At 28.9% G+C, this 27,338-nt stretch overlaps 1 protein-coding gene across 2 annotated transcripts in view; it reads left to right on the top strand.

Moving 5' to 3' along the window:
* The first annotated feature begins 396 nt into the window (after positions 1-396).
* Positions 397-27,338, top strand: part of LOC129616465 (synaptotagmin 1) — a 94,804-nt gene continuing 67,862 nt past the window's right edge. For both annotated transcript variants that reach the window (XM_055532104.1, XM_055532103.1), the window contains exon 1: positions 397-518. In XM_055532104.1, coding sequence (XP_055388079.1) covers positions 407-518 — 112 coding nt within the window. In that variant the 5' untranslated portion in view covers positions 397-406. The remainder of the gene's footprint in view (positions 519-27,338) is intronic.

Genomic DNA, 27,338 nt, shown 5'->3' with positions numbered 1-27,338 from the left:
GTATCCCAGTGGTCGCAAAGGGTTTTTTAGTTTTATGTAAGTATGTAACTTTCGTTTAATCGCCACGATACTAATCTGACCTTCATTTTGATATAACACAATGTGGGAAAGATTTCAGAGGTCAAAACTTTAGAAAATCAATTAGAAAAAAGTATTTTCCAAATAAAACTAATGTTTTAAATCTTTATTATGCAATATTATGCATTATTAACATGTATTTTTTTTTTCCAAAACGAAATTTACATTACCTTTTTTCTTTTTTTATTTTTAGAAAATATTTCCAAAAGTTTCAGGAATATCATGTCTACTAGGCTTTTTAAATTTTTTAAAATTTGTATATTCATTAAACTTTCGTCACTTTTATAACATTTGTATTTACGTGTTAACTATTTTTAGGAAAAAAAATATGGCACCACAATCTGGGAATGTTGAGGCATCAGTTGAACCTTCAATAGAGTCATTAAAAAATGAAGAATCATCAAAATATGAAGACAAAGGAACTCAACTAATTCACACAAGTAAGTGAAAGTGAAACAAGTGATCAAAAAAAAGTGATCCAAAAATAAATTAAAATCCTTTATTTAAATATATTTTAAATTTATTTTACACACATGTCTCATTTTCCTGAAAAATTTTCGCCATCAAGTAACATGCATCTAAAAATATTTTTATATAAATAAATTCTGGAATTTCATTTTGGTATTTGTAAACAAAAATTTCCAAAAGAGAGAAATTTTCGTTCAAAATTTATTTATTAAAAATATACATACATACATATGTATTTCCTAAAATTTATAGAAATTTAATTAACACAGACCTTTCTAATTGCCATTTAAAAGGGTACTAAGTTTGAGTTATATTACAAAAAAAAAATCAAAATCTGATGTGATCAGCACATAACCGACCGCATTGTGTATTGTCTAGTTAAATGAAAGTGTTACAGAATATTATAAAAATGTCTGTTAAATACTTCTTTCCAATTTTCAGGACATTAGTAAGCTTATAGTTAACATACTTAGAAAAATGTAAATTTGGCTCTTAGTAGAGTTTCGCTTTGTGCTATCCGAATTCCCTGAAATGCTCGCCAGTTAGTTTCGGTAACAACCAGAACTCAAATATCAAATTTCAAGAAATTCCATCAATTTGTTCTGTGGATATGGTGAAAAATGTAAAATTGGCCCGCAAATCAGTTCTCGAGCCCTGATCTTTCCAAAAATGTTATATGTTCATTGCTTTAATATGAGGAATTCATATATGAAATTTCAATGAAATTGGTTGATTATTTCTCTTTATATACACAAAAGAGTATGTTTGCCCGTAGTAAACGTCTAGTTGCCGATGCCTGATCTTTCCAAAAAATTTACATGTTCATTGTTTTAATACGGGGAATTCATATATTAAATTTCAATGAAATCGGTTGATTATTTCTCTTTATATACACAAAAATGTATATTTGGCCCGTAGTAAACGCCCAGTTGCTGATGCCTGATTTCTTCCAAAAGTTAGGAATTTTTGCGCATGATAGAGCAAAGCTTATATATGAAATTTCAAGTAAATCGGTTGAATACTTTCTTCAAAATGGTGAAAAATGTAAAATCGGCCCGCAAATCCGTTTTCGAGCCCTGATCTTTCCAAAAAATTTACATGTTCATTGTTTTAATACGGGGAATTCATATATTAAATTTCAATGAAATCGGTTGATTATTTCTCTTTATATACACAAAAATGTATATTTGACCCGTAGTAAACGTCTAGTTGCCGATGCCTGATTTCTTCCAAAACATATGAATTTTTGCGGACGGTCGAGCTGAGCTTATATATAAAATTTCAAGTAAATCGGTTGAATATTTTCTTCAAAATGTTCAAAAATGTAAAACAGGCCCGCAAAAAAGTGCAGTTCCCGAGGCCTGATGTATACCAAAAGTTGATCGATCTGTGCCATGGTGGAAACAAACTTACATATAAAATTTCATCAAAATCGGTTCAGCCGAACTTGAGATACACGCGTGCACACACAGACCGACAGACCGACAGACGGACAGACGGACAGACCGACAGACCGACAGACCGACAGGTTGCTAAAAATTGTTTATTTACACTTCCCTACTATGGAAAAGTACGTTCCCACCGAAAACTCGATATGCAAAATTTGTTGCCATCACATAACCTACCTATTGTTTACACAATACGGTCGGTAATCAATTTTTAATTGAAAATGGGGTAAACTCACCAAATTCTGAGCATATTTTTCTTTTATTAGAGAACTTTACTGAAGACATCTATAATGACATGAAGACATTTATAAGTGAAATAAAAGTGAATTGATTATAATTTAACGAATGAATCAGTAAAAATATAGTTGTTAGTTATAAGAGATCTATAAAATTGCGAAAAAATATTTTTAGGATTTCAGTTAGAAGAACCTTAAAAGGTTGTAGTAAATGCCTTTAACTACTAATTTCTGTTGTAGTAAACGAAAATAAAAAAAATCTGATGTGGTCAGCACATAACCGACCGCATTGTGTATTGTCTAGTTAAATGAAAGTGTTACAGAATATTATAAAAATGTCTGTTAAATACTTCTTTCCAATTTTTAGGACATTAGTAAGCTTATAGTTAACATACTTAGAAAAATGTAAATTTGGCTCTTAGTAGAGTTTCGCTTTGTGCTACCCGAATTCCCTGAAATGCTCGCCAGTTAGTTTCGGTAACAACCAGAACTCAAATATCAAATTTCAAGAAATTCCATCAATTTGTTCTGTGGATATGGTGAAAAATATAAAATCGGCCCGCAAATCAGTTCTCGAGCCCTGATCTTTCCAAAAAAGTTATATGTTCATTGCTTTAATATGAGGAATTCATATATTAAATTTCAATGAAATCGGTTGATTATTTCTCTTTATATACACAAAAGTGTATGTTTGCCCGTAGTAAACGTCTAGTTGCCGATGCCTGATCTTTCCAAAAAATTTACATGTTCATTGTTTTAATACGGGGAATTCACATATTAAATTTCAATGAAATCGGTTGATTATTTCTACTTATATACACAAAAATGTATATTTGGCCCGTAGTAAACGCCCAGTTGCTGACGCCTGATTTCTTCCAAAAGTTAGGAATTTTTGCGTATGATCGAGCAAAGCTTATATATAAAATTTCAAGTAAATCGGTTGAATATTTTCTTCAAAATGTTCAAAAATGTAAAACAGGCCCGCTAAAAAGTGTAGTTCCCGAGGCCTGATATATACCAAAAGTTGATCGATCCGTGCCATGGTGGAAACAAACTTACATATAAAATTTCATCAAAATCGGTTCAGCAGAACTTGAGATACACGCGTGCACACACAGACCGACAGACCGACAGACCGACAGACCGACAGACCGACAGACCGACGGACCGACAGGTTGCTAAAAATAGTTTATTTACACTTCCCTACTATGGAGAAGTACGTTCCCACCGAAAACTCGATATGCAAAATTTGTTGCCATCACATAACCTACCTATTGTTTACACAATACGGTCGGTAAAAAAATATTAAGCAAACAAAGTGGAGCTACTTCTTGAACAGTTTTTTCAAACAAAAAAATAATTTTAAAAGAAAATAAAAAGAGAAAAAATATACGACTTATTTCAAAGTTGACCCGATTGAAGCAGTTTGGAAAATTTTTTTAATGCCTTATACTTACGAGGGCAGCGCATTAGAAGGAAAAGTGAAGCGATTTTTTTCTAAAAAAAATTTTACAGCCAAGAAAAGACAAATGTCACTAAAATCTTTGCAAAAAAAATTAAAATTTGTTTATTAACAGTAACAACAAAACCGTATAATTTTGTTTAAGAACATAAATTTTACATTAATTCAGGATTTTGCTTTAATAAGTTAAGTTTAAATTTATTAAACAAATTGTCATTTCAATTTTTGCCCTTTTCGTTAACGCAATTAAGAAAACTGTAATCGTTTCCTTCTAAACATTTTGTAAGTTATAGGATTTAAAAAAAACCTTTTTATATCTTAGTGTTTTTTTTTGATTCTGAGATGAGATTAGCATAATATTATTATAACTAGTCGAGTGTGCTTGCATTACAAGCATTGCAGACAATATGTTTGTAGCTTTGAAATAATGTTCCATATTTAAGATGAACGGGCAACCTTATTTGCCAAATCACCTGTTCGCAAAAGTTCAAGCTTATAAAAATATATCTTATGTTACTAAAATTTTTTCAAACAGTTGTGCGTGTAATATTCGCTGGTTTTTTTTTTTCAAAAAAAAGCCAGTACTATGCATATAGATAGGTTTTTTCCAAATAAACAATAACATAAAACTTAAAGACTCTTATAAATAACTACAAATAGCACATAATTAAATAAATGATTAACTTCATTTTAAACTTCATTTTTCACAATTTAATTTTTTGAGTAATTTTTTTTTTAATTTACCCTAATTTGAAGACTTAATATAATTTTTACAAAAGTTCGGCATCAACCTCGCTTTGGGTTGTTTCGCTTAAAATCGTAAATTGTCGTTTACAACAAAAAGTTTAAGCGAAGAATGTGTGGCGCTCATAACTTTCTAAATTACAAAATTTCGAATGTAATGTTTTGATAAAAAAATATTCTTTATTCCATTCTCTATATTTCTCTCAAACATTATAGCGGTCTCACACTTTTAAAGCATTGTTTTTGGCTCTCAAAGTTGGAAGTTTGTGGAAACACGTTCTAAACTAAAAATGTGAAGATCGCTTAGTAAAAATGATCAATAGAGGAAAAAAAGGAAAAGTAAACGCCTCAAACTGGAAAGACAATAAAAATAAAAGGATAAGCAATAGTGGAAAAAGTTATGCCGCCACAAAATGTCAAGTGGTTTCATCAAAAAGTGTTTCTGAACAGGTTTCTTGAAAAACGTTCTAACTGTAATTTCGTACTATTTATATTTATTATTTTTAATAATTTAGTTGGCGACTTGTAAATGTAAATTTAATTGTCGTGAACTTGCAAAAATTAAAATGAATTCGCTCTTCACTAAATTCTACAATTTAGTTTGCTATTTTTTATTGTAAATTAATTTAATTTCGTTTAAATAAAAAAAAATTTTTTTTTGGAAATTTTTGATATTATTGCATTTGTATGGAAAACTCAATTTGTGACGTTTACGTAAGCTATTGATTACGATCCATATACACAATGTATTTTTATTTTATAATGCGTCTATATATAATTAGGTAACTCGTAAACCATACGATTTCAATGGAAAACTTCTCAGGTTCGAACCCTGAAAAATGAAAATTGTCAAATGAATATTTTTACTGTGGACTTTATTTTTAGCACTTCTCCAGAAATTTTTTGAAAAACGTGCTTATTACTTTCACTCTGTCCGTCCATATGGACATTTTTAGTTCACAAAACTTCTACACTCTTGAAGATAGAAAGCTTAAATTTTATATGTATATAGATCTTTACTAGAAACTTATTTCCATAGAACAAAATCTACCTATCTCAGTCCCCCTAAAAGTTATACTCCCCCAAAACCTTAAAAATGGCTTTTTTTAACTATTTTTTGCAATGAAACCATAAGCATTTTTCAAATTTTGCAAACGTAAAAAGGTAGTGGCTTGCTTCTCCTATCATGGCATACTATAGTTAAACTTTAAAAAAACAAAATGGGTGTTAAAATTTACCGTTACCTAAAATCCGTTTTTTACTAATTTTGATGTCGTTTTTCTTCTAGACCCCAAGTTGTAGGAGCCTGAAATTTTAGGGGATTTTAGACATTAATTAATAGTTTATTTCGTTAGAAGAAAATTTTTTTCCATCTCCATCCCCTCTCAAGTTATCGCTTCTTGAAATTTGTAAAATTTGAACTTCTTATATTTTCAAAACCTTAAGCTTTTTAAAATTTCTATAAACGCAGAAAGCTAACGGTAAATTCCATGACAATAAAAAATATAATTATTTTTCTTAACTCACGCAACTAACCCTTAAATTTGAGCCTTATGTTAAACCCTCTTTATATTAATTTTTGCTTTATTTCAAAGACTGCATAAATCGTTCATCCGAAATATAGTTACATAGACTGTATTTAAAAGCAGTATTTTCACTTCTTAAAGGGAGAAGTGCTACAATACAAACCATTGGTTTGACCCAACTTTATTTGAATTATTTTTAATCTTTTTTTTAATTTATTTTGTACATATTTTTCTGTTTAATTTTATTTTTTACATATGACAGAAAAATATGATCATAAAAGTTTAAGGAAAATTTCCAAAAAAATATTATTATAATAGTTTAAGAAAAATTCGGGAGAAATTCAAAGACATACGTACATACATAAGCATGCATATATAATTTTTTTAAAGCTTCCAAACGAAACAAAATGTTAAAAACTATGAGTAAACATGAAAAAAAAAATTTTAAACACATAATTATAGAATTATATAAGTAAACATATAGAAATAAATTTTTCAAATAAAAAAAAGTTTATTCAAAAAAAAAATATTAATTTTATTCAGCTACGCATTTATACACATCTATGTATTAGAATTGAACATTTTAGAATTTTTTGTTCAAACACTAAGAACTGAAATTTTAAGTACATACATATTGTGGTGTACAACAATAGTAGATATGAGAAGTGATTTCTGGGTCATTTTCATACAAAAGTTTGCGCTTTTGCTTTACCTATGATCGTGATAATCGTCTTGTTGTATGATGATGTAAAAAGTTTTTGAAGCGCCATACGACAACTGATTGATTGAGTTTAGTAAGTAGAGGTAAAGTTGGTAAGTTTTCTGGGGCCGCGGGAGGCGACTGACATAAAGGTGCGAAGTAGTTTGGGTGTGGGGTTGGGTGGATGGGAGTCGTTGCTTGTTCGGTGTCTTGACGCTTGGCGGTGGGCGGCGGTTGGTGCGACGGTTTGGATTGACGTTTAGGTGGTGGGTTTGGTGGCGAGGTGGAGCGGCGGCGTTGATGGTGATGGGGGTTTAGATTATATATAATATCCTACAAATGTACAAATATGATTGTTTACCATAAAATATCAAAATAATATTCAATTTGAGCAGTTGCTTTTGTATATTATATAGATAAAAAATTCAGAGTTTCCGGTTATTGTATAACTTCTACATTTTGAATATAGAATTAGAGAAAAAAATGACACAAAATGACGCATATTTATTTTGTATTATATAACAATAGGTAATTATTATAAAAAAAATTAACAATGTGAGCCATTTTGTAATTACTTTTTATAAACATAAAACACCAATTAGCTAATTATTTAACCATTGTTAACACGATTGTTAATTGATTTCAATGGGGTAGTTAAATGGAAAAGCAGTTGAATGTTTTGAATATGTTGAAATTGCTAAAAATCAAATTTTGAGCAATGATTATTTGGAAAGCCCTACTATTTATGACACCGAATATTCAACTAATGAAAAAACTTTAATCGATTCGCGAAAGATGAAAAAAACTCATATAATGGAAATATTTTATTTTTCAATTTGTAAAATTGAAAAATAAATTACATTGTAATAAATTAAATCTTTTTTATTTAATCATGAATTAAGATATAAAGGTAATCCCTGCAACTTTACAAAAACTTTACTATTTTTAGTTTTCAGAATTTTTTCAACTAAGTAAACGTCTTTGTATTTAGAGTGTAATAATAGTTCTGATTCATAAAAACCTCTTTCAATTGGCTGGACTTGATAACCTTCAAACAAATATGTTACAGAGTTTGTGATCTGTACTTTCCTTATCTTGAATATTTCAGTTGTCCAAATAAGTGCGTAACAAGTATTTTTCAAGTTAATCTTTATTTTTTATTCCTTTCATAAAAGCAATATGCACTCAACATAACATTTAATTTTTTGAGACACGCTGGTATTAAAAATGTCCCACCTTTTTGATGCGTAATAACGCATGGTGGGATATTTCTCGACCCACCTGGAAATATTGGAATAGTTGCGCGCTGATACATTTTTTTTCTGAACTTTATTATTTAAAGTAATTGGCAACACCATTAGCATTGTTTTTTTATATCATTGTATATCTTTGTTAATAATAATACAACAATTTTGTTAAATTTTGAACGAAATAAAATTTCTGTGCAACATGGGTATTTTTATTTTATAAAATTCCGTGCCTCAAAGAGTTAACATAATTTGTTCAAGTAATATGCAGGAACGCACATCTAGCTATGTTTCAGGAACGTTTGATGAATATCGACAGTAAAAACTATAATTGGTTGTTAAAAGTTGAATTGATAGCAATCCTTCAGCTGATTATGATATTCGTTTGACATTATATCCTCATATTTTTTCATAAAATTATTTAATTTATATCCAATTTGTGGTAGGTTCATGTTTTATTTTATTCTTTTATACAATGCCCTCAATTTTTGGATTCCCTCCACCATGAATTAAGCTGACATACACAGGTACCAAGCACTGAATCAACTGATGGATACGGATATACAGTCCAATGAACATAATAATTCTTTGTTTCCAATTTTGTTGAGTTTTTAATTTGCTGTAGAAAATTTAAGTTTTATTTTAGTTCAACATAGTGTTCTCTCGAAAATTTTGGTATTCACTTGAAAAATTTTTTAAAACATATATTTTAATGTAAGTCATGCATGTATTCTGGTTGCTAATATTTCATTTTCTTTCTAAAATCTTTACGTTTCCTAAAATTTTTTTGGCTTTAAGGTGTGAGAAGTTTTTCACCCTCTTTATTTCCGATTCCATAGTTTTCCAAGAAATTTATTTCGGGTTTTAATTTTGTTTTCAACGAAAGTTCATCATCTAAAATATCTATTTTATATGCGACGTTTGTTAATATATTGTCTTTTAAACTTTTAATTAAGCTTAACTACATAATTGGCAGCTGACATTATTTCATTATCAGCAAATTTTTTAGTTGCCCACTGATTAGAATATATTGGTTCTTTAACGTGTATAAATCGCTTATTTTGATTATCATAATCACCATCAGGATTTAATGTGCAAAAAAATATTAAATTTTTTTCTTCCTTTGTTCATTCCCGGAGGGAACATAGGGCTTCAACAAATCCTCTAAATCGCACTCTATTTTGGGCTAGACGCTTTACTTCCGACCAGCACTTGCCATTGGACTCGGCCTCCATAAGCGTGGTTCTACGCCATGTATTTCGGGGTCTGCCAACCCTCCTTTTACCTTGAGGGTTCCAGTCTAATGCCTGCCTGGCTATCGTGTTACTAGATTTTCGCAACGTGTGTCCCAGCCATCTCCATTTTCTTTCTTTTATGACCACACTTATAGGTTTCTGGTTCGAAATCGCCCACAGCTCATCATTCGTTATTGTTCTAGGCCAGAATATGCCGCATATTATTCTCAGGCACCTGTTGACATATGCTTGGACCTTGTTGATGTACGCTGCAGCCACCATCCATGTCTCACAGCCGTACAGAAGCACCGATTTCACACAGGCATCGAATATTCTGATTTTGGTGCTTCTTGTCAGGTGGGACGATTTCCACACGTGCCATAGCTGGCCAAAGGCCATCCTAGCCTTTGATAGTCTGTGTTTTATGTCCAGCTCCGTTCCTCCATCACCCGCTATGATGCTGCCCAGATAGTTAAATTGTGACACGTTCTCAATATGCCTGTCGCCTAGAAGAAGGGGCTAATTGTTTGTTGTATGTATTCTTAGGCATTTAGTTTTGTTGGCATTGATCCTAAGGCCGACTCCCGCAGCTTCTTTCTCCAATATGCTTATCTTGGTCTGCATATCTGCATGTGTGTGGGCCAGGAGGCAGATATCATCTGCATATTCAAGATCCTCCAGCCTTCCGATCAATCCCCATCTGATACCCCTCGGCGCCATATTTACTTTTTTCATTATGTCGTCAAGTACTACGATGAAGAGAAACGGCGATAGAGGACACCCCTGCCTGACACCCGATGTTATTTGGATGGGTGTGCTTAGCTGGCAGCCGTGTAACACTCTGGAGCTCGTATTCTCGTACATGGCCTGAATGATGTTCACAATTTTTCTGGGGACGCCCTTGTGGTGTAATGCATTCCAGATGGCTTCATGTCTTATATTATCGAATGCCCTTTCGAAATCAATGATGGTGCAGAAGAGAGGACTATTCCATTCATTGAATTGCTCAATTATAATTCGGAGTGTATTAGAGTGGTCTATGCAACTCCTTACTTTTGTGTTTGATTGTATATTGAGCAGCTTCAACATGTCCAAACTTATTGATAGTCATTTTACAAATGTAAGAGTTTTTCAAATTTATTCGAATATATTCGTTTCTCTCAACTGTTCAACAGTGGAGTTGATTTCATTTTGATGATTGTTATTTTCGGCTCCTTGTTATGCTATTAAAAGTCTTAAAATTTCGACTGATTCATATGAATCATCCCAATAAGTATATCAAATAAGGCTTTTTGAGCAAATCATATTAGTTGTCCGTTTGGCTAAAGATTTCCTACTTTTTTAATTGATTTTGATAAGCTCCTAAAATAAAAGGGCTTATGTGCTCTTATATTATATTCGTGAGCGTAGAATTTATTTATTACTAGAAGCCCATAGTGCGAATCACACTAATTTCAAATATTTTTGAGAACATTAAAACAAAATTAACACGTTGAGCCTCATAACTATAAAAAAATATAATAAATGCTTGAGTTGAGCTCCGTCGTGTAGCACACGAGCAAATCTAAAAGACTTCGTACAGTTCTTACTCACCTGTGAGCGACTTTCTTTAAGTCCCTAGAGAAACTAAGTATATGTGTAAGTATAAGAGCTACATAAATATAAAATTTTAAGTTTTTTTTCTCCGTAGAAATCAAATTACTTAGTTATTCTGCGTTACTTAGTTATTCGTATGTTCAACAATGATTTAACGCACATAGGTTTTATTATGGTTACCATTTTTGGCATTTTAAATTTGCTCACCGATAATACATTGCGACTCGACGTGTCAATATATGAATGTATGTACATTAGTAATTCATTTAAAGAAGGAAATACACAAGATCTGTTTATACACAAGATAATGTCTAGTTTAGCTAAAATGTTGCATGAGACTACGAAAATGCCTTTTAAATACTTCTCAAACATTTTAGGGAGGTTAGTACGCTTTTAGTTAACATGCCTGGAAAAATATAAATTTAGCTCTTATAAAAGACTCTTACATTCGTCAGTTAATTTTAATAGCAAACAGAATTCAAACTTTTGATTTTAAGAAATTCCATTACTTGACATTAATATACAATAAGGTAGGTTATGTGATGTGCGCAAGTTATATATTCAACTAACCAAACACTTGCAGAAATCATAGAGTCAAATTCAAAGATTTCTGTTGATTCTGAAAACTAATATTATTCTCATAAAAATTTTATTCTCATAAAAAATTAAAATTCAAAATTTTAATTTTTGTTTTTTTTATTGTATTTTTTTTCTCATTTTACTCTAAAATTATTTCACACGGTTTTGACCAAATAAGTAAAGTAATTGTTTTTCATATTTTTCATGAATTTCAAATTTCAATGATAAAAACTTAACACATATATTTTCTTATAAATTTTCGTTTTTAAGTGAGAAAGACTAATTTCGACACCACTTAAAAACAACCAGACGCCTTTTTTGTTTTTTTTCCTTTTCTCATGAAATAACATATTACTACTTTGTGTGAAACTACCAGATTAAGAATTATTTTTCTCAAAGTAAATGTTTTAGTTTTTAAAACTAGCTATAAGAAAATAAAGATCTATTTTAAGGAATTAAAATAAAGAATGTTTTTTGTGTTAAATTTCTTCCTTTTATTACATATTATTGAAATTAAAAGTTAAATAAAATAAATATTGTGTTTTATTAAAATTATTACGGAAAATAATAATATCAATAATAAACATAAAATAAACAATACTGATTAACGAACAAAAATAAACTGGCGCAGTCGGTAGGACCGCCAGCTAAAATCTTGCAATTATTATAACTAAAAACAGTTGTAGTGATTTTAGTGTTTTTTTTTTAAATTTATGGCGATTAAAGACCAACAAAAAAAAAATTTTAGTTTTCAATATATAATAAAACTAGTCGTGTGTGCTTGTATTGCAAGCCTTGCAAGAATTATATCTGTAATTTTGAAATTGTGTTCCATTTTATGGCTGAGATATTTTAAGTTTTCTTTATTTTTTCAAAAACACACCCGTAATATACATATGTTTTTTTATAATAAATAATGAGATAAAACTTAAAATAAGAAAAGTTCATAAAATAATTACCAAAAAATACATAATTAAACAAATAATTAGTTCTTTTGAGATCTCATACCTTTTGAGTAATTTACTTTAGAACCTCGCTTTGAGTTATGTCGCATAAAATCGTAAAATACTTTTTCCACTTTTTAAGCACTTTAAGCGATAAATAACTGTATATTCATAAAATAATTCGCTACTAAAATGCATGCACGTATGAATTTGGAGTTTATAATACATGCGAATAAAACGTGTGACTGCAGAATGAGTTAACAAAATAGGGTAGTGCGTATAGCATACGATTTCTATGCAAAAATTTCGAACCCTGAAAAATGCGATTTTCCATATGAACTTTTTTTTATTGATAATTTTATTTTTTTGAAATTAAAATTAAGAAAGCTTCATCCTTACAAATCAATATCAGCGAGTTTCCGTTCTAAATATTTTTTGAAAATACCCTATTTGTAAAAAGTTTAATGCAATAGAATAACATTTTCTTATAAAATTTTGCCCTAAAAATATATTGTCAAGAAGTTTATTGTACACTTACATATGTTTTGATAACTAATACATTTTGCAGCAGATCACGAAAAGAATACATAACTAAATGCGTACGTACATACTTATTATAAAACAGTGTAAATTTTATTAAAACTTTACAATTTTCTTAAGAAAGTGATCACTTTTTGTTATAACTCACACTTCCAAATATGAATTTACATACAATATTTATACAACCAATAGTAAATAAAAAATTACCCCTACCATATGTAGTACCATTTTGTAAAAAATGTTTACAAAGCAACTTGGGAGGGGGTGAAGGGGAAGGGCGGGTGGAGTTCTTACTTTTTCTGGGACCCTGGAGGCAAAAGCCGATCGAATGCCTTTTGTCCCATGTTTCTAGCCCTTCTAGAAGTACCCGTACTTTTTGACACCTGAGAAGTAGCTATATATATATATAATAAACAGAAGTAAGTGGTTAATAAAACTTCAAAAGCCATATCAAACTTTTGTTTAGAAAAAGAAAGAACGCAAAAAGAAGAAAAAATAATAATAAAGTAAAAAGTGAAACATTTTATGAAACCGTATAAAATTTTTACACAAAAACGAAAAAATCTAAATAAGTGCTTAAATTACGAAAATTTAGAAAAAATGAAATTGATAAATACAAACATGGAACTTAGTCTAAACTCAATTTCTGCTAAAGACCTGATAACAGAAGCTAGGTCTATCCCTATTTTCAAGACGGAATCTTTGAATTATCGGCGTTTTTTAAGGAAGCCGAAACAATTATAGGATTAACACCCGATGTGGCTTTAAAGTCCTATTTATTCAATATCTTTTTATCAAAAATACAAGGACCTGCCGCAGTCAGCCTAAGGATACTGGAAAATGCAATGTGGGATGAAGTAAAAACTCAACTGAAGAAAACATTTGGAGTCCAAGAATCCTATTTAAAACTAAAAGAACAAACGGACCAAATAAAATTTGTAAATGTAAGTCAATTTTATTCAGAACTATCAATTATTTTAGATAAACTTAATTTAAAGTATAACTTAGATTCAAATTCTCCTTCAGAGTTTAAACTTAGTAATAATGCAAGTAGTATTTTAGAAAAATTTTTAAACAAAATTCCTCGTTGTGATAATATGTATTTGAGAATTAAAAACGTTTCAAGCTTAGAAGAAGCTTATCATGAATTATTACAAACCGGTATTTCAAATAACTTAAATTTAAATAATAAATATTCCAATAGAAATCAAAATTCATTTAATAGAAATAACAGAAATTTTAGGAGTTTTAACAATAATAATACTAATAATAATAATTTTAGTAATAATAATAATTATAACAATTTTTCATAACATAATAACAATCACAATTTTTATAACTGTAACAATAGTCAGGGCAATAAATATTTCAATAATAACAGATATAAGAATAATAATAATAAAAATAACGGTAATCGCAACGTTTCTAACATTAATAGAAATTTTAATAATAATTATAATAACTCGGGGCAAAATGGATTTAATGGAAAAATAAATTTTAATAACAATATTAAAAATAATCAACCGCCAGAACCTATGGATGTTGATGTTAATTTAGAATCACAAAATACCCCATCTGAAGAAAATTTTCATTTACAGCCTCGGACAACACTCTACCAATAGTAGAATTTACTATTGGACATTGGTAATAAAAAATTTAATTGTTTGATTGACACAGGCTTCTATTATTAACGATTCACTATTCCCCGAAAATACAAAGACAAAATTAAAAGAGCCTGTAGAACTAAGCACTTTAGTTGGAAAGAGCAAAATATATTATACATTAATAACTGATGTTCCCATCGAATTTAAATTTTCTTGTCCTTATGAAGTTGTTGACCAACTATATTCTTTAGACTTTAAAAATAACAACATTCTTGATTATATCAAAACTGACCATCTCAGTAATGAAGAACATAAAATGTTGAAGAAAATTGTTTATGAAAATAAAGACCTACTTTACCAAGAAGCCAACCAATTTAAATTTAACCAACATCAATTGCATAAAACATCAAATCATAACAACCGATAATCGACCTGTTTACTTGAAAATTTATAGATTTCCTAAAATTCATGAACTGGAAGTCGAAAATCAGGTTAAGGAAATGGTATCACAGGGAATAATTAAACATATTAGCTCTCCTTATAATTCTCCAATTTTTGTGGTCCCTAAAAATCTAGATCAGTCGGGACAGCAAAAATGGAGAATCGTCGTAGATTATAGGAAGTTAAATTAAATAACTGTAGAAGGCAAATTTCCGATTCCAAATATAGAATCACTTTTCGATAAATTGGGAAAAGCCCAATACTTCACAACACTTGATTTCGCTAAAGGATTTCACCAAATTCTTGTAGACGAAAAGGATCAGCAAAAAACAGCCTTTTCGACTTCTCAAGGACATTATGAGTTTGTCAGGATGCCATTCGGTTTAAACAATGCTCCGGCAACATTCTAGAGGATGATCAATTACGTTTTACGCAACTTCTTTAATAATAACGGCGTTGTATATCTTGATGATACACTAATTTTCAGTACCTCACTTCAGGAGCATCAAAATGCTATAATAAAAATTTTTGAAAAACTTAGAAAATCTAATTTAAAAATTCAGTTAGACAAATGTCTCTTTTTCTCTAAGGAATCGGAATATTTGGGACATCTTCTTACTGACAAAGGAATAAGACCCAATCCAAAAAAAAAAGATATTATAAAAAAACTTAAACTTCCAAACTCTCTAAAATATATTAAAAGCTTTCTTCGGATAACCAGGTATCACCGGAAGTTTATAAAAGATTACGCAAAAATTGCGCAACCTTTAACTTACTGTTTGAAAAAGGATAATAAAATCGATGTAAGTAATCCAAAATATATTGTCGCTTTTGAAAAATTTAAAGAAATTATTACAGGTGATCCTATTTTAACCTATATATAGTCCTATATTGACTACCGATGCAAGTGACTTCGCGATTGGAGCTGTTTTATAGAAAAAGAACTGTTAGCAATTATATGGTCTACCAAATATTTTAGACCCTACCTTTATGGTGTCAGATTTACGATAAAAACGGATCACAGACCTTTGGTATGGTTGAGCTCATTAAAAGAACCTAACTCAAAACTGCAAAGGTGGAGGATTAAACTTAATGAATTTAATTTCGACATAGAATACGTCAAAGGCAAAGATAATAAAGTTGCTGATTTCTTGAGTAGAATAAATGTAGAAAAAAATTAAATTAACGTGTTAGAATCAGACAGTAGATTAATAAGTCAAACTGATGTAGCTACAATTCAAAGTGGCGTCGAAAATTTGGGCGACCACATTCCTATTGTAGAAAACATCGTAAATTAATATTTAAATCAAATTTATCTTGTAGCAAAGAAACCTGCTGAACTGATTATAAAATAAAATAAATATACATAGGAAAATTATCTCTGAAGAAGACTTAAACAATGAAAATTATTTAAATGATTTTTTAAGGCGATTTATAAAAAATGGTATAACTGCAATTTATTCGGAATTAGAAGATAGTAAATTCAATATACTGCAAAGGAAATTGATCGAAGTATTTAGTAATGATAGAAAAATTAAGTTTGTCAAATGCTCTATATTACCTCAAGAAATTGAAAATGAAGACGATCTGATCAAAATTATAAAAGAAATAAACTAACCATCGCGGCATTTTAGACAATTTTAACGAAATTAAAAACAAGTATTATTATCCAAAATTAAAAGATTATATATATAAATATATTAACAACTGTAGCATCTGCAATTTAGATAAATATGATAGGAAACCTATTAAATATAACCTTAATATTTCTGAAACACCATCTGAGCCAAATCAGATAATTCATGGCGACACATTTTATTTAAAAAAAGAAGTATTTCTTACCACAATCGACAAATTTTCAAAACATCTTTCAATTACCAAGTTAAATGACAGAAATAGTGTAACAATAGTTCAAACTTTAAGAGTAAGAAATTCCATATTTGGCAAACCAAAAATATATATATATTTGATAACAACTTTGACAGTTTAAATATTAACGATTTCTGTAGACTAGAAAATATTGAAGTCCATTTTACATCCCCTAGAAGCCATACAGGGAATTCAGACATAGAAAGAGTTCACGGAACCATTACAGAACATATACGAATATTAACCATAACCGACCCAAATCTAGATACTGAAAGTAAATATTAAAAGCCCTTGAAGCCAATAACAATATTCTTCACTCTGTTACTGAAGCTAAACCAATACATTTTGTTAATGGTAGAATTTAAAATTTTCAAGAAATAAAACAAAGATTAAACAACCAGAATTAAAAGAAAATATAAATATTTTTCAGGTGACGCAACCAGTAACAACAACTCTTAAAAGAATAATATTACAAATTTTTATATTTTTACTATTCTTAAACGGCAATCTAGCATTAACGCTACCTTTTTCTTATCAGAAAATGATCCAACTTTTAAAATTTTAAAGGACAAAATTAGTAAAGTAAAGCATACTTTTAAGACGTTGATTCCCTTTAGTTATAAGAGATCACTAATAAACATTGGTGGCTCATTTCTGAAATGGATTTTCTGCACAATGGACGAAGACGACAGACTTGAACTGGAGGAACATTTAAAAACTCTAGACTTTAACACTCATAACCTAATAAATAATCAAAATTATCCAATTAAAATTAATAACAATATTCAAATAATATTAAAACTTTGCAGGAAACTATTAATAAAAACCATTTAAATATAAATAAAATTTTAAAAGATATCACTGTAGGAAATCGAAACATAACTAAACAATTACAATACTTTCAAATATTAACTAATATTAACCTTAAATGAAGAACTCGAAAAAATTCAGGAAAACGTGATATTTGCTAAACACCAAATTATGAGTAGATCAATTTTAACTTCTGAAGAAATGGATTTCTACAAAATAAATATTTTTAAAATTCAAGAAATTAAAATTTTATTGTCCGTAACAAATACTAATAAACTAATTTTTGTCTTACAATTACCAATTATGAGCGAAGAAAAAGCTATCAAGTATAAAATTGTTGCCGTACCGAACTTAAAATTTGAAGAAATAGAAATTGTAAATTCAGATATCATATTATCCCGAAATGTAACATATTATCTAACGCAGGAAAGGCATAAAAATAAGTTAAAAGTAACATCAAATTTTACAACAAATTTATTTGTAAAATCTTATGCAAATTGTTCAAAAACAATGGAAACAAAATTAAAAATAGTAGAAATAGACCAAGGAACAATTTTAGTAAAAAACTAGTCGTGTGTGCTTGCATTGCAAGCCTTGCAAGTATGATGCCTGTAGTTTTGAAATTGTGTTCCATTCTGTGGCTGAGATATTTTAAGTTTACTTTATTTCTTCAAAAACACACCCATAATATACATATAGATATGTTTTTTCCTGATAAATAATAAGATAAAACTTAAAACTTAAAAAAAAAAGTTCTGAGAAATAATTACCCAAAAATATATAATTAAACAAATAATTAGTTCCTTTGAAATCTAATACCTTTTGAGTAATTTATTTTAAAACTTCACTTTGAGTTATGTCGCACAAAATCGTAAAATACCTTTCACAATAAACTCTTTAAGCCATAAATTATTGTTAATTATAAACTACAATTCATGCACGTATGTATTTGAAGTTTATAATACATGCGAATAAAACGCGTGACTGTAGAATGAGTTAACACCAATTCTAACGTATATAGGGTAATACGTATTGCATACGATTTCTATGCGTATTTTTGGCATTTTTGGGCGCCAAACTTTGTTAAAACATTTTCATACAGGTCTTTTACATGATTGCATATCAATGCTGTATCGATTACTTTCCGATTGTACCTTAGTAGCAAATCGCAAAAAGAATACATATGTATATAAGTAAATGTGTATGTAATCGTACATGCTATAAAACTATATGTAGATATTATTAATTTTTTGTTTTCTTGTTATAACTCACACTTATAGAATTTAACTTATTTCCAATATATATGCCATCAAAATTATACAAACATTACCCCCATAAGATGTAATACCATTTTGTAAAAAAATGGACCAAAACATCTTTGGAGGGGTTGAAGGGGGAGGCCGGGCGGGCGGAATTCTTGCTTTTTCTGGGACCCTAGAGGCAAAACTCTATCTAATGCCCTTTGTCCCATATCTCTAGCCCTTCTGGAAGTATCCGTACTTTTTACCACCTGAGAAGTAGCTATATATATATAATGTAAAATAGGATGGTTTTTGAAGAGTTATACGAAATATGAATAAAATATAGAATTATAAAGGAAAATTCAATGTACTGCGTAGCCTAGTGGTTAGCGTGGTAGTCTCATAGTTAGAAGTTTATTTGATCAATGCTTGCCTGGATGTTGTCGTGTTTTTATTTTTTTGGATTATTTTAAAAATTTTTTTTTTATTTTATTTAAATTTTGTGTTTTATTTTTTTTTAATATATAACAGATAAATGTTATATAAAAGTTTAAAGAAAATTTCCAAAAAAATATTCTTATAATAGTTTGGAAAAATTCGCAAAAATTTTAAGTACATAAATATGTATGTATGTATATTTTTTTTTAAAGCTTCCTGAGTAATTTTTTGTAAGCTTTCTATATGAATTTAATAATATTCAAAACTGTAGAATATATAGAAATAAATTTTAAACGCATAATTATTAAATCATGGGAGTAAACATACAAAAATTAATTTTTCAAATAAAGAATAGGTTTAGTCAAAAACAAAATAATAATTTATGTATGTAAAAATATATGTATGTATGAATATATGAATATATGTGTGTATGTATATATGAATGGATTAGAATTGAAGATTTTAAAATTTTTCGTTCCAACATATGAACGTATGTACATATGAATGTATTAGAATCGAAAATTAAAAAAGAAACAAAAACAAAATAATAATTTATGTATGTAAAAATATATGTATGTATGTATATATGAATACATGTGTGTATGTACACATGAATGGATTAGAATTGAAGATTTTAAAATCATACTGCCCTTTGTCCCATGTCTCTAGCCCTTCTAGAAGTACCCGCACTTTTTACCACCTGAGAAGTAGCTATATATATATAATGCTGTAAATCATAAAATTTTAAATGATTGTAATAACGTAACATATTCGTTAAATAAAAATTATATAATTTCATTCAATAATTGTACCATTGAAATTGATAATGTAAAATTTGCAAATAGGAATAGAAAATTCAAACAAAATATTGTAATACCAAACTATTTTCATATGAAAAATTTGACAAATAGAATTAAATTAGAAACTTTAAATTTAGAACAAATAAAAAAATAATAAAGAAATTAAGGAGTTACATTACAAAAGACAAATTAACGATCATTTTACTTATACCAATTTAATTCTTGTTGTAATTATAATAATAATTTTATGTGTCTTAATATGTTATCAAATTAAAATAAGTAAAGGAAAGAGATTCCAAATTAATACAAAAAAGATTGATACTGAAAAAATTGTACAGGAGTACAAAAATCTTAACGAGGGGGGAGTTAAATATCCAACTAACCAAACACTTGCAGAAATCATAGAGTCAAATTCAAAGATTTCTGTTGATTTTGAAAATTAATATCATTCTCATAAAAAATTAAAATTCAAAATTTTAATTTTTGTTTTTTTTATTATATTTTTTTCTTATTTTACTCTAAAACTATTTCACACGGTTTTGACCAAATAAGTAAAGTAATTGTTTTTTCATATTTTTCATGAATCTCAAATTTCAATGATAAAAACTTAACAAATATATCTTTTTAGAAATTTTCGTTTTTAAGTGCGAAAGACTAATTTCGACACGGCTTAAAAACAACCAGACGATATTAGAACCTTTTTTGCTTTTTTTCCTTTTCTTATGAAATATTACTACTCTGTGTGAAACTATCAGATTAAGAATTATTTTTCTAAAAGTAAATTTTTTAGTTTTTAAGACTAGCCATAAGAAAATAAAGATCTATTTTAAGAAATTGAAATAAAGAATATATTTTGTGTTAAATTTCTTCCTTTTATTACATATTATTGAAATTCAAAGTTAAATAAAATAAATATTGTGAAGTTTATTTCGACTATTGATCAACTTTTGGGATACATTAGGCTTCGGGTACTGCACCTTTAAATGGGCCTGTTTTACATTTTTGACTTTTAAGAAAATATTCAACAGATTCACTTGAAATTTCACATATAAGCTTCACTTAACCGCACGCGAAACCTCCTAATTTTTGGAAGAAATCACGCGTCAGTCACTGGACGTATACTACGGACCAAATATACTTTTTGGCGTATATAAAGAGAAATATTCAACTGATTTCATTGAAATTTAATATTTGAATTCCTCGTATTAAAACAATAAACATATAGATTTTTTGGAAAGATCAGGGCTCGGAACTTAATCTGGGGGTCGATTTACATATTTTTATCATATATACGGAACGAATTGATGGAATTTCTTTAAATTTGATATTTGAGTTCTGGTTGTTACCGAAAGTGAAACTCTGCTAAAATTTTTCTGCAAAATATATAAAATCAGTAAAGAAATATAATTCGTGCAGGAATCATAAAAACGCATACGAAATAAAGTAGTACTCAAGTTTTTTTAAGTTTGGTTTTATTCATAAACTTAAGTAGCTAAAAAAGTTTAAATGCATTTATATCATGTTATAATAGAAAAAAAATCTGATGTCGTCAGCACATAACCGATCGCAATGTGTTTTGTCTAGTTAAGTGAAAATGTTACAGAATATTACAAAAATGCCTGTTAAATATTTCTTTCCAATTTTTAGAGCGTTTGTAAGCTTTTAGTTAATATACCTATAGAAAAATGTAAATTTTCCTGTATAGTTTTCAAATTGTTTTCCATTCTCTGTGTGAGATATTTTAAGTTTACTTTTTTTTTCTTCAAAAGCACACCCGTAATACACATATAGACATGTTTTTTTCTAATATTTTATGAGATGAAACTTAAAATAAGAAAAGCTCTTGAAACTAATTAGGAAAAAGTACGTAATTAAGCAAACAATTAGCTGCTTTGAGATCTAATAACATTTGAGTAATTTATTTCAGAATGTATTTGGAATTTTATAGCATACGATTTATTTGCAAAAGGTCTCAGTTTCGAACCCTGTAAAATGCAATTTGTCAGATAAACTTTTTTTTTATTGATAATTTTATTTTATTTTTTTGTTTTTATTTAAAAAGAAATTAAAAAAGCTTTACCCTTTCACATCAATATCAGCGAGTTTCCGTTTTAAATATTTTTTTTGAAAATACCCTATTTGCAAGAAGTTTAATGCAATAGAATAACATTTTCTTATAAAATTTTGTCCTAGTAATATATTGTCCAGAAATTGAATGTACACTTATGTTTTGCATACCAATACATTTTGCAGCAGATCGCGAAAAGAGTACAAAACTAATTGCGTACGTACATACTTATTATAAAACAATGTAGATTTTATTATATCACAATTTTCTTAAGAAAGTGTTCACATTTTATTATAACTCACTCTTCAAAATATGAATTTACATATAATATTTATACCACCAAAATTAATAAAAAATTTACCCCTACAGGATGTATCTTTTTTTGGATTATTTTAAAAACTTTTTTTTATATTTTGTTTGAATATTTTGTTTTATTTGTTTTAAATATATAACAGATAAATATTATTATAAAAGTTTAAGGGAAATTTGCAAAAAAAATTTGTTATAATAGTTTCGAAAAATTCGCAAAAATTTTAAGTACATAAATATGTACGTATGTATATTTTTTTAAAGCTTCCTAACTATGTTTTTTAAGCTTTCTATAATAATTTAATAATATTCAAAACTGTGGCATATAGAAATAAATGTTAAACACATAATTATTAAATCATGGGAGTAAATATACAGAAATATTTTTTTTTTTATTTTATTTTAAACTTGAAAAATTATAAAATCTTAGAAATTACATATAACAAAATTGAAAAATAACATTAACTTTAGATGTTAGCTTAAGCTGTGTGATCCTAAAGTACTTTTATCAAGATTATAATAATTATCGATTTCAAAATAAGGTATCTGAACTTAATTTATCACTTGATTATGTTTATTTTTATAAATATTATTTAAAAATTTATACAAATACATAAATAGTAAATAATAAAACATCTTTAGATAAGAAAAAAATAACTATTTTATTCCAAATTCAAAATCAGTTTAAAGCTAACAATGGTAAATGCCACAGAACACATATTACTCTACTATTGTTCTATTATTGTTCCAATATTCACCCACCACGCAAAAAAAATGCATCGCGAAACTTTGCATACGTTCAGTAAAAAAAAAAAAACTAGCCACCATCTTTGATATATTTCCTTATTCTTTTTTTGAAAAGACCAGCATTTTCTACCTCTTTAGGCTCCTGTAGAATGAAATTATGTTTGATAGAGTTATTTATCAACCTGAAAGCTGGCATATATAGCTCCTTTTTACATAAATTATCTAAACTTAAATACCGCTCGTCATATAGCCTATCACTTGGATACCTAACAGGAAGGTCCTTAGGCTTATAAACCACGTTTAATTTAGCTTAGCAGTTTGTGATGTCCTACTCCATTAAGGGTTTAAGTAAACTATATTCGACAAAATTAGGAACAAAAAATTGAAAACAACAAGCCAGCAGAGAAGTATGTTCGAAGTCGCCTAAGGATAAAAACGTATGGCGAAATTTTCTTGATAAAATGTTCCACATGACCTACCCATTTTTGCGCACTATCAAGGATTAAACCAAAGTAATTGAATGTTTTCACCACCCCAACAGCAACATCACTATATTGAACAAAAATCTCTGTGGTTCATACATCATAATTTTTGTTTTCTCAATATTTAACAAAAGACGATGTTTCCTGAGCCAGTAACCAAACGTTAGCAGATCTTCTTCAATTGCATCCTTCAAATTGGCCTCTTTGGTTACTGCATACTTTAAAACCGCGTTGTCTGCATAAAGTTGAATAGATCCTTTCAAGTTCAATTTAGCCATATCATTTGTATATATTTTAAACAAATCGGGGCTCAAGATAGATCCCTTAGAAAATCCAGCATTTCACTCAAAGGTCCGCAAAATTTCTTGATTAACTTTGCCGAAATCCCATCACATCCAGTTGCTGCTGCCGAAATTTTTTCACCTCTTCCGCAAAAACTAGAAAAAATTGTTGGCTTAAAGTTGCTCATATACTCGTGTTCGACCGAATCTGCTGGAATATCAATTCTTCCCGTAACATTCACAAAGTAATTTTTGAAACATTCTGCAATTTCGTTTTCCACGGAAACAGTGTGGTTATCAAATATTAAGGGCCAAATGGTGGCATTGTTCGTCCCTACTTTATTGTTAGTATTGAACATAATCCTTTTATAAATACCCCAGAGAGTTCTACTATTATAAGGATCCCTTGAAAATTCTTCTGAATAAAACTTTGCTTTTGCATCGTCAACCAGCTTTCTGACAGTAATGTTAGAATCCTCGTACAAAGCTCGAACATGTAGATCACCCTGATATTTTTTGAAATACTTGAAATATGAATCACGAATCTCTTATTGCTTATACGATCTCATTAGTTACCCATTCATGTCTTTTTTTATTTCTTACAGGTATATTTCTGGTATAACTTTCTATATTTCTTAGTAATTATCTGTTTTAGCCGCTGTACAAAAATGTTAAAGTTATCAATAGATGCAAGACCTGTCCAGATGTCAGGATCCGCTAGTTTCTCATAGTCTATTATCCTCTTGTAGCATTCTTCATTCTTTATATTTGGTCTAGTATCCACGCTAACAAATAACAATTGATGATATGACATGTACGTTTTCGAAACATGAAAATTGTACCAATACTTATTTAAGTCACTCTAGTTACAAAATCAGTCGATAATATATTATAAATAACATATCCATTGCTTAAAAGTGTATTATTATAAAATCCACCTACGCACAGCCACGCCTTAATAAATTAATATTAAAATCTCCAAGAAAAATAGATCGGCGGTATTTCTAAGTAACCTCGTCAAATTTATCAAAAAAGTCTCCCACACGCATTTTATGGTGTCGATAAATTGACATAACGTTGATTCCTTAATTTACCAAGTTAACCACCAAAAAAGTTGAAGAGTTAAAGACTTAGCTGTGCACAAAAGTATTACTAATTTCCGTCTTAATATATATAGCGAGCCACCATAAGGAACATCAAGATTCGAGAAATACGATTCATACCCATGAATGTTATAAAAAGTATTTTCATCTTTCTTCAACCAAAATTCTACTAAATTAATAACTAAAAATCATTCAATTTGTTCCGCAAACTTTGTACATTCAAATACAAAACATTCAGATTGCCCTTATAATTCACCACGGTATTACCCATATTAGAAAAATAATGCACCTACCACCTAAATGTCCCTGACATTTATTAACTTATCAATTACTATGAAAACAGAGAACAATTATTATGAAATATTGAATTGAGAATACAACTGATACCAATGACGTCACTCTATTTAATGTGCAACTTATCAAAACCTGTTGTAATACAATTAGTTTATCCAAAATTGTCTCGGTAGCCATATCGAATAAAAATTCATTTATACAAAATACTTCGTTATAGTTAATGAAACATTTCGGTGGCAAAAATATAGTTAATTTCCAATCGAAAATTAAACATTAAAGTGAATATTTTCAAAAATTAAGTATTTAAAAAACATAGAGAATATGAATATAATAGCTGTGATACTTTAAAACAATAGAGTAGAAAAAACTAAGTGCATATAACATACTTTCACAATCAAGCTTGAAAAGAGCTTTAACTTGGAAGTTTTTTTTCTTTTTTAAATATTGTAAATGAGAAAGTAAAATGTTTTGTTGTAAGAAACAAAAATCTGATGTGGTCAGTACATAACCGACCGCATTGTGTATTGTCTAGTTAAGTGAAAGTGTTACGGAATATTAGAAAAATGTCTGTTAAGTACTTCTTTCCAATTTTTAGGGCATTAGTAAGCTTATAGTTAACATACCTAGAAAAATGTAAATTTACCTCTTAGTAGAGTTTCGCTTTGTGCTACCCGAATTCCCTGAAATGCTCGTCAGTTAGTTTCGGTAACACCCACTACTCAAATATCGAATTTCAAGAAATTCCATAAATTCATTCCGTAGATATGGTGAAAAATTTAAAATCGGCCCGCAAATCAGTTTTCGAGCCCTGATCTTTCCAAAAAATTTATGTGTTCATTATTTTAATATGAGAAATTCAAATATTGAATTTCAATGAAATCGGTTAATTATTTCTCTTTATATACACAAAAATGTATATTTGGCCCAGTTGCTGACGACTGATTTCTTCCAAAAGTTAGAAATTTACGCGAACGGTTGAGCAAAGCTTATATATGAAATTTCAAGTAAATCGGTTGAGTATTTTCTTCAAAATAGTGAAAAATGTAAAATCGGCCCGCTAAAAAGTGCAGTTCCCGAGGCCTGCTATATCCCAAAAGTTGATCAATCCGTGCCATGGTGGAAATAAACTTGCATATAAAATTTCTTTAAAATCGGTTCAGTCGAACTTGAGATACACGCGTGCAGGTTTTGTATGTTACTTTTTAGCACTTTTCCAAAAAATTTTTTGAAAAAAGTGCTTATTAGTTTCACTCTGTCCGTCCGTCCGTCCGTCCGTCTGTCCGTGGACACTTTTTTTGTTTACAAAACCTCTACACCCTTGAAGATAGAAAGCTGAAATTTTATATGTACATAGATCTTTACTAGAAACTAACTTCCGTAGAACAAAATTTTTGCCTATCTCCTCCCCTCTAGAAGTATAAAACCCCCAAAACCCCAAAAATGGCCTTTTTTAACTATTTGTTGCAATGAAACCATAAGCATTTTTGAAATTTTGCAAACGCAGAAAGGCAGCGGCTTGCTTTCCCTAGCGCGGTATACTACAGTTAAACTTTAGAAAAACAAAATGGCCGTTCAAATTTACCGTTATCTAAAGTCCTTTTTTTCCAAATTTTTGATGTCGTTTTTCTTCTAGACCCCAGCTTGTAGAAGCTTGAAATTTTAGGGAGGTTTAGACATTAATAAATAGTTCATTTCGTTAAAAGAAAATTTTTTTCCATCTCCACCTCCTCTCAAGTTATCGCCCCTTGAAATTTGTAAAATTTGAATTTTTGACACCTTATATTTCCGAAATTGCACGTTTTTTCAAATTTCTATAAACGCAAAAAGCTAACGGTAAATTCCATGACATTAAAAAATATAATTATTTTTCTTAACTCACACAATTAACTCTTAAAATCGAGCATTATGTTAACCCCTTTTTATATTAATTTTTGCTTTATTTCAAAGACTGCATAAATCGCTCATCCTAAAAATATGCAATCCTAGAAAGAATTTTGTATATGAATGAAAATAATTTTAATAGTGTGATAGGTATACATAGACTGTAT

The sequence above is a fragment of the Condylostylus longicornis genome, unplaced genomic scaffold, assembly GCF_029603195.1.
Source record: "Condylostylus longicornis isolate FDR11 unplaced genomic scaffold, ASM2960319v2 ptg000215l, whole genome shotgun sequence".
In the NCBI taxonomy this organism is placed as follows: domain Eukaryota; kingdom Metazoa; phylum Arthropoda; class Insecta; order Diptera; family Dolichopodidae; genus Condylostylus; species Condylostylus longicornis.
The sequence above is the reverse complement of the archived record's forward strand: the minus strand, read 5'-3'. Positions and strand labels throughout refer to the sequence as shown.